Raw genomic sequence first — 7,458 nt, forward strand, 5'->3', positions numbered from 1 at the left:
GATTATTTAGTACAAACCTTAAGTACCTTTACATTGGTCTGTTTTGCCTCATCTTTGTGACGTTACAACACCGAAAAACAGCTTCATTGGCCCGTCTCTGTGGGTCGGGGCTCCCGCAGCAGCGCTTCAATGTTACTATTTTTAATGTTACTATTTTTGTTACTGTTTTTAATAAAGATCTGATCAAGAAGGTAATTAGTCAAACTGAAAGCTTGACTAATTGAATTGCTTTACAACCAATGAACAAACTATGCTAAAATGCGGTGAATTAATTCTTAATTAAAATCTGTTTGTGTGGAGAGTGCAACACTGAATGTTTTTAAATATATACTTTTTGACGTTTTAATGACGATTTTAAATCTCACAGCGAGTGTTAAAACGAAGTGCATTCTGTTTTTCGTCTCCGGGTAGCGAGTACACTGAATGACCAGGGAAGGGAAATTTTTGATTAAAAAAAAACAAACATACAATATACGTCATGTCGACGCTTATTCGGCTAAAACGCCGCAATGTAGTTATGTATTTAAACGTATAACTTTAGTTATGAGGACACATTATAATTATGTCTTTTAATTATTATTTTTTTAAAGCTGTGTAATGTTGTCACTTCCGGACACGCCCCATCTCTTCCTGTAAACAAATACTACGTCATTTTCTCCACTTTTCGTTAGTCGTCTGTGTTATTATTTATTCTTCTTTCGGACAATGGCTCAGGCCGGTGTAATTCTGGACAAGGACCAGTTCAACTGTTCCATATGTCTGGACACGCTCAAGAACCCGGTCACTATCCCGTGTGGACACAACTACTGCTTCAACTGCATTCGGGAGCACTGGAACCAAAACGACATCTTGGGCGTCTTCGCCTGCCCGCAGTGCCGTCAGAACTTTAACCCGAGGCCAACTCTGGCCAGGAACACCATGTTGGCTGACGTGGTTGAGAGATTCAAGACCGTTGGACTCAATGGCGACGTCATCGAGAGTTTCGCCGAGGCAGACGATGTCGAATGCGACGTGTGCACGGGGAGAAAGAACAAGGCTGTCAAATCGTGTCTGGTTTGTTTGGCCTCGTACTGCGACCTCCACGTCCAGCCTCACTACGAGTCTGCTGCTTTCAAGAAGCACAAACTGGTGACTGCCAGCAAACAGCTGCAGGAGACGATCTGTCCCATTCACGACAAGCTGCTGGAAGTGTTCTGCCGCAGCGACAACCAGTGTATCTGTTACCTGTGTCTGGCCGATGAACACAAGGGTCACGACACTGTGCGGGCCGAAGAGGAGGTGCAGCACAGACTGGTAATAAACAAATCAAATCATATAAATGACTAAGCGAATGGAAAATGATCGCATGCTACTGTTACAGATCAAAACAGATAGATGGTGGAACAGTGTTCAAAAGAAAAATCTGTCATATTTAGTCTTAAATTTTAAAACAGTTTTATAACAGGGGTGTCAAACATATTTTCACCAAGGGCCACATCAGCAATACAGTTCCTGTTGAAGGGCCGGTTTTAAATGGAACACTGCATCGATCAGGGGTCCCCAACCCCCGGTTCGTGGACCAGTACCAGTCCATAGGTCCTTTGGTACCAGCCCGCAGTGGGACACAGTGAAAAAATGAAAAAATTCTAATCTACTTCATTCAAAAAAAATGTTTACATTTACTTTATTTATTTGATGATAATCTGGCAACATTTTAAAATAAAAGTCATTCAGACTTTGGTACAAACAGAATAGAGTCTGGTATAGATGTAGCTCCTCCATAACAGACTAATACATGCATCTGCAATTGATTATTATTTATTCAAGCTACAAATATTGTTCATTGCTGTGTAATAAGAAAAACTTTTAAAGTTGATAAACTCTGCTGCATGGACTTTATTAAATGCTTTTTAAGCTCCCGCGGGCCACACAAAATGGTTTGACGGGCCGCATTTGGCCCCCGGGCCTTGAGTTTGACACGTATGTTTTAAAAGCTCTGTTGCTGTATCAACGTTATACCATTAAGCATTCGCTAATGATTACATCATACTGTGCTGTCACCCTAATAGAATAGTGTACCAGTTTACAATTTACATTAATGAACATTTTAAAGGTAAAACGTAAATGCACCCAATTGTAGCTAAAAGGTTAATTTCCACTGGCAGTTCCCCTGCCAGAATGAGCAAGGAAATGTAGCTTGGTAGCGACATGCTATAAGCTACGTAAAAGGCAACAATTTACAGGACAGGTCCAAATTTAACCAAAAAGGCATAATATTTACAAACAACAACATTACACATACGTATTACCTATAAGCCCTCTCTGTCACCCGGGAGGAGCTCAGAGTAGAGCCGCTGCTCCTGTCTAGGTTCTGTCTGACCTGTTGCTAAAAATTAAACCAATCTGTGTGTTGGAGGAATTGGTAATTGTGGTTGGTCCATGTTCTGCATGTACCTGATGTTTTCCTTGCATCTTTTGTCTCAGGGGCAGCTTAGTGACATGCAGCAGACCTGTCAGCTGCAGATTGACTACAGAGAAAAACAATCTGAAGAACTGAAACAAGCCATTGTCTCGCTCAGTGTGAGTACAGTACAATACAGCCTATCTATCTACAAGTCTACAAGTTTAGCAGTAAATGTTTTCAGCACAACTACAAGTCAGTGACAGTGTTTTAACAGTTTAAATTTCAAATGCCAGCGATGTGCTCGAGGAGCGATAGAGAAAAGCGACGCCGTCTTCACTGGTCTGATTCGGTCGATCGAGCTGAAACGTTTTGAAGTGAAGGAGCTGATCTTAGCCCAGGAAAAGACAGCCATCGCTCAGACTGAGCAGCTGCTGTCTTTAATCCACAAGGAGATAGCAGAGCTGAAGAAGACCACAGCAGAGCTGAACAGATGTTCATACACTGAAGACCACATCCCCTTCCTCCAGGTAACCCACTCCCAATAGAGATTAATTTATTTCAGTGGATTATTACAGAAGCCGATACTCACGTTTCACTTCATCCCCTCATGTTGTCCTTCTGTGTGATTCCAGAGCTACCAGTCTCTGCCTGCTCCTCCTGCTCTGTCACCTCCCCTCTCTTACAGACAACACAGTGATTTGCCCATAGGTGCTTTGATGGATGCTGTGTCAGATTTCAAAGGACTTTTGGAAGAAGTCTGCCAGGGAGGGTTCAGCAACATCTATGAAAAAGGTAGATGCACATAAAAGTATGAAAACTTGTCTGGTTACAAATAGTTTTTTCATCTCAGTTAATTTGATTTCAACCTCTCTTTAACTTTGCAGTCAAAGACCTAATAATTGTAGGTCCTCTAAATTCTGATCCATTACCCGGACAAACGGTGGCACTGATGGGTGAGTCTCTACAGTAGTCCAATCTTTACAATATGTTGTTCACACTTGCTTATATTGTTTTGTTGTTAAATGCAGCTTTGACAGAATGTTCTGCAAAACTTATGAAAAACATATGACTGACAAATTGGTGATTGACAAATTGCTATTTGATGTTGATCATTTTTCATACACTACTATTTAGATTATCATGCAGAACAAACTCTGGCTCTGCTGCTGTTCCTTTATACATTTAGTTTAAACTGCAGGACGCTGTACTGAACGCATTTGTTTCTTCATTTCTTGCAGACATTTCCCCACGAAACATTGAATGCAACCGAAATCCTTTCATCTCTGAAGGTTTTGTACCTATGTTTGCCTTGTCACAGACTGGTAAGTATATGTAGAGATGTTTATAAATGACAGGAAATCCTCAGACTGGGTCAATATACAGTTTCATATACCTACATATATTCACATATAGAACTTGGGCCAGAAATGAACATTTTTCCTTATGCTTTGATACCTATTTGTGAATGTACCCTTTCATTTGTGTCTGCTTAGGTACCAGACCGTCTACAGTTTTTAGACAGAAGAATTTGCAACGACGCAGTCACTCAAGAAGAAAATAGAATTCTTGGCTTACACAAACACGGACTGAATACTTTACATTTGTATGGACATGCATGAAGTGAACATTTGATTTAATGTTTGCCAAAATTTAGCCAACTGCTCTTGAGAAAGAGAGAGAGAGAGAAAGAGGATACAAGTGGCCAAAATGAGCGGGAGATACTCCGATCATGTCCCACTGGGAGAAGACCCAGGACACGCTAGAGCAAATATGTTGCTCGGCTGGCCTGGGAAGGCCTTGGGATCCTCCCAGAAGAGAGCTGCAGGAAGTGTCTGCTGAGAGGGAAGTCTGGGTGTCCCTGCTCAGACTACTGCCCTTGCGACCTTACCCCTGATAAGTGGCCAATGATGGATGGGCTCTTGAGAAAGAAAAAATCTCATATAAATTATAAAATTATAAAAAGGTTGTATTAGATTATCCAAATGTTTTAAATATTAGGAATAATTTACTAAAATCTTGTGTACAGTATTAGCCTTGGTTTTATTTAATTTATAAGCTTACATTCCATTCCACATTTCTGAAATATTTCTGCCAACATTTTTTACACCAGTGTTGACTGAACTGTATTTTAATCATGATTCATTATTTTATTCTAATAGAGACCTGTAGCGTTGTTTTGTATTTCAGTTTGGGTTTCAAATACTTGGTGATGTGTATGGGGTAGAAGGTTGGAGAATGACTGATTTTCTGGCTTAGTGTAAAACCTGTTTTCTGAGCCCTAACAAGTGACTAAGGAAATACTTCTTGGGGGAATTTTTTTTTTTTTTTACATTAAAATTGTACATTTAGATTGCAAACAAATATGTTTGGAAAGTGACAACCACAACCATACGCACCCCAATGTATTTAACACAAGTGGTAAGACCACATCTCACTCTGTTGTGTTTTAGCAGTTGCAAGAAAATCATTTGGAACTAGTATTTCCTAATGAACTGTGCTTTTAAAATATTTTATATTCTGAGAACCAAAACCTTGCTGTGAATTTCCCCACTGTGTGGCAAGTAAAGGACTTGACTCAAACATATGCCTTATATTGCAAATGTAATATTTTATGATGAATTTTGTGTTGACATTAAAGAACAATCACACTACGTTCAGACTGTTGTCAGTGGTGCTGGGTTTTTTCTATTTGCATGAGGAGTGGATTATGACGTCTGTTGTTTCCTGTGGGAATATACTTTCTAATAGTAACCGTGTGTGACAAAAAAGTAGTGTAACAGGTTACACCCCCCCCCCCCCCCACACACACACACACAACACAAACACTGTAAAGTGAGCATAAAGGTGACGCGGTGCACTCTGTGTTGGCTTTACCAGGATCAGCTGTCCTCCTGCTCCGCGGGCTGTGATTGGACGGATCAGGTGCAGCAGATGAAACCTGAGCATGTGATGTCGCCACCCCAGGGAGCTACGCCCATCTTCCTGTCTTTTTCCAGTTTCTGTTGATGTATGACAGAAATGGCAGCGACAACTATTTCCGTTGAACAGGACCAGTTTTCTTGCTCCGTGTGTCTGGAGGTTTTGAGAGACCCGGTGACCATCCCCTGTGGACACAGCTACTGTCTGGACTGTATCGAGGACTACTGGAACAGAGTCAAGCAGAAGAGCCAGTACAGCTGCCCTCAGTGCCGGCAGGTGTTCAACCCAAAGCCTCTGCTGAGCAGGAACACGGTGCTGGGTGAAGTGGTGGAGAAGTTCCAGCAGACCGGATCTCAAGGTGCTGTCCAGCACTTGACCAACCCCACAGAGGTGAAGTGCAGCATCTGCAAAGGGAGACAGAGCAAAGCCGTGAAATCCTGCCTGGTATGTTTGGACTCGTACTGTGCGTCTCATCTAAAAGTCCACGAAGAGCGCCACCACGGGAAGACTCACAGACTGATACCTGCCACGGACGAGCTGAGAGCGAGGCTGTGTCCGCAGCACGACAAGGTCGTGAGGCTGTACTGTCGCACCGATCAGCTGAGTGTGTGTTCTCAGTGTGTGAGAGAAAGACACATGGGCCACGACTGCGTGTCCGTGGCACACGAGAGGACAGAACAACAGGTGTGTTTGTCTTCGTTCATGAGCATATATTACAGGACATTGTAACTTAAATGAAATATATGAAACAATGCATTTAGTTCTTTTAGGATCTATAGGAGTTTTACATTATATTCTTTTTTAAATCTTCTACTGTTACATACAGAGACCTTTCCTGTTTTTACATTAGTTTACAAAAAGCAATATATAACTTGAGCAATAAAGATGTTTTGTATTAGTATCTTAATTATTATTGGTGTAGCAGCTGCATACTTTCTCAGCTTGGTATGCCATATTTTATTTGTAAACCTGTTGCTTTCATATAGTTTGAAAGCAACAATAAGTAATGAAAAAAAAATCCAGTCAAATTAAAAAAAACAACTTGATTAAAAACTGGTCTCTTTAAACTAAGATACAAAAACAATACAATTGCCTTCATATTTACTACTTTACTTTGATATTTAAGTGTTGTTTTCTTTCCTATTGCAGCCATGTTGTTTCTAAAACATTGTTGTTAGGGATGAAGGGGATGAGTGTGAGCTCCATGTGTTCTGACTCTTTACCCCAGTCCCCTCAAATTATATTTAACAAAGCCTTTGCAAGATAATTGCAGCAATAACATCTGGTGATAACATTTTTCTAATCCATAGAAAAAACTCAGAGAATCATCGATGAAGTCTTTGCAGAAACTGAATGACACTGAGAAGGAACTCCGGTATATAATCAAATACATAAAGGTCAGTGTATTTACAAGTATTTCTGACACTGTGTCATTCGGTGTGCTGACACCCACTGACAGCTGAGAGATACCTGTCCATTCACAGCACTCCACAGAAGCAGCAGTGGAGGAGAGCGAAAGGATTTTCTCCAGGTTGATCCGCTCCATCGAGAAACAAAGCTGCGAGGTGAAGGAGCTGATCCGAGTCCAGGAGCGGGCGGCTGTCAGTCAGGCCGAGGAGCTGCTGGAGAAGGTGCAGAGGGAGACAGCTGAGCTGAAAAGAAGTGAGGAGGAGCTGGAGAAACTGTGTCACACTGAGGATCACCTGCACTTTCTCCAGGTATGAAACCAAATCTGACACCAAATCAGCTCCATATCTTTACCAGAAGTAGAAGTCTTTTATGTTGTATCAGGGGTCTTAAACGTAGAACCTGCAGGCACAACTGTGATACATGTAAACAGTAGTTGACGTAAACAATGGAAAACAAATTCAGAACATGTCTTGTTTGTGTAATGTTCTCACACAGACATGTGGGGGCAGTAAAGGCCCCCAACCCAGACTCCTGGTTTAAGCAACTCATTTACAGAATGCACCAATGCATTTACTTGTTTCTTTTTCTATTGCCTTAAATAGAGCTCACATCCTACTTGTCCACGTGTCTCATTCTGATGCACTTACTTTTAAGGCCATCAAAACTTATGATTCAAATGTTTTTGGTAACATTTTATGTTAACAAAAAGGGTTTCTTCTTTTTGTATTCCCTGCTGCAGAAGTGTC

The 7,458-nt window shown here is 41.2% G+C and overlaps 2 protein-coding genes and 1 long non-coding RNA gene across 3 annotated transcripts in view; 2 read left to right on the forward strand and 1 right to left on the reverse strand.

The window, feature by feature from the left end:
* The first annotated feature begins 359 nt into the window (after nucleotides 1-359).
* ftr67 (finTRIM family, member 67) lies at nucleotides 360-5,034 on the forward strand. The gene is made up of 7 exons (XM_008334473.3): nucleotides 360-1,293; nucleotides 2,464-2,559; nucleotides 2,677-2,910; nucleotides 3,016-3,175; nucleotides 3,268-3,336; nucleotides 3,622-3,705; nucleotides 3,877-5,034. The coding sequence occupies exons 1-7, from the start codon at nucleotides 706-708 to the stop codon at nucleotides 3,942-3,944; spliced, it is 1,299 nt and encodes a 432-aa protein (XP_008332695.1). The 5' UTR covers nucleotides 360-705; the 3' UTR covers nucleotides 3,945-5,034.
* Nucleotides 5,035-5,174: 140 nt separating this feature from the next.
* LOC103396402 (E3 ubiquitin/ISG15 ligase TRIM25-like) overlaps nucleotides 5,175-7,458 on the forward strand; it is a 3,721-nt gene continuing 1,437 nt past the window's right edge. The window contains 3 exon segments of the mRNA XM_025066119.1: nucleotides 5,175-5,986; nucleotides 6,613-6,699; nucleotides 6,787-7,069. Of these exon segments, the coding sequence (XP_024921887.1) occupies nucleotides 5,393-5,986; nucleotides 6,613-6,699; nucleotides 6,787-7,069 (964 nt within the window). The 5' untranslated portion in view covers nucleotides 5,175-5,392.
* LOC112488692 (uncharacterized) lies at nucleotides 5,457-7,451 on the reverse strand. Its single transcript, XR_003053040.1, has 3 exons — nucleotides 7,006-7,451; nucleotides 6,773-6,924; nucleotides 5,457-5,706 (listed from the first exon to the last, which is right to left on the reverse strand). It is a non-coding gene; the product is annotated as an uncharacterized LOC112488692 (long non-coding RNA).

Source organism: Cynoglossus semilaevis, chromosome 20 (genome assembly GCF_000523025.1).
Source record: "Cynoglossus semilaevis isolate Cse_v1.0 chromosome 20, Cse_v1.0, whole genome shotgun sequence".
Taxonomy (NCBI): Eukaryota; Metazoa; Chordata; class Actinopteri; order Pleuronectiformes; family Cynoglossidae; genus Cynoglossus; species Cynoglossus semilaevis.

Coding starts and splice junctions, on each gene's coding strand:
- ftr67 (XM_008334473.3), top strand. CDS start 706: ATGGCTCAGGCCGGTGTAATTCTGGACAAGGACCAGTTCAACTGTTCC. Junction 1,294..2,463: donor AGGAGGTGCAGCACAGACTG/GTAATAAACAAA, acceptor CTTTTGTCTCAG/GGGCAGCTTAGTGACATGCA. Junction 2,911..3,015: donor ACCACATCCCCTTCCTCCAG/GTAACCCACTCC, acceptor GTGTGATTCCAG/AGCTACCAGTCTCTGCCTGC.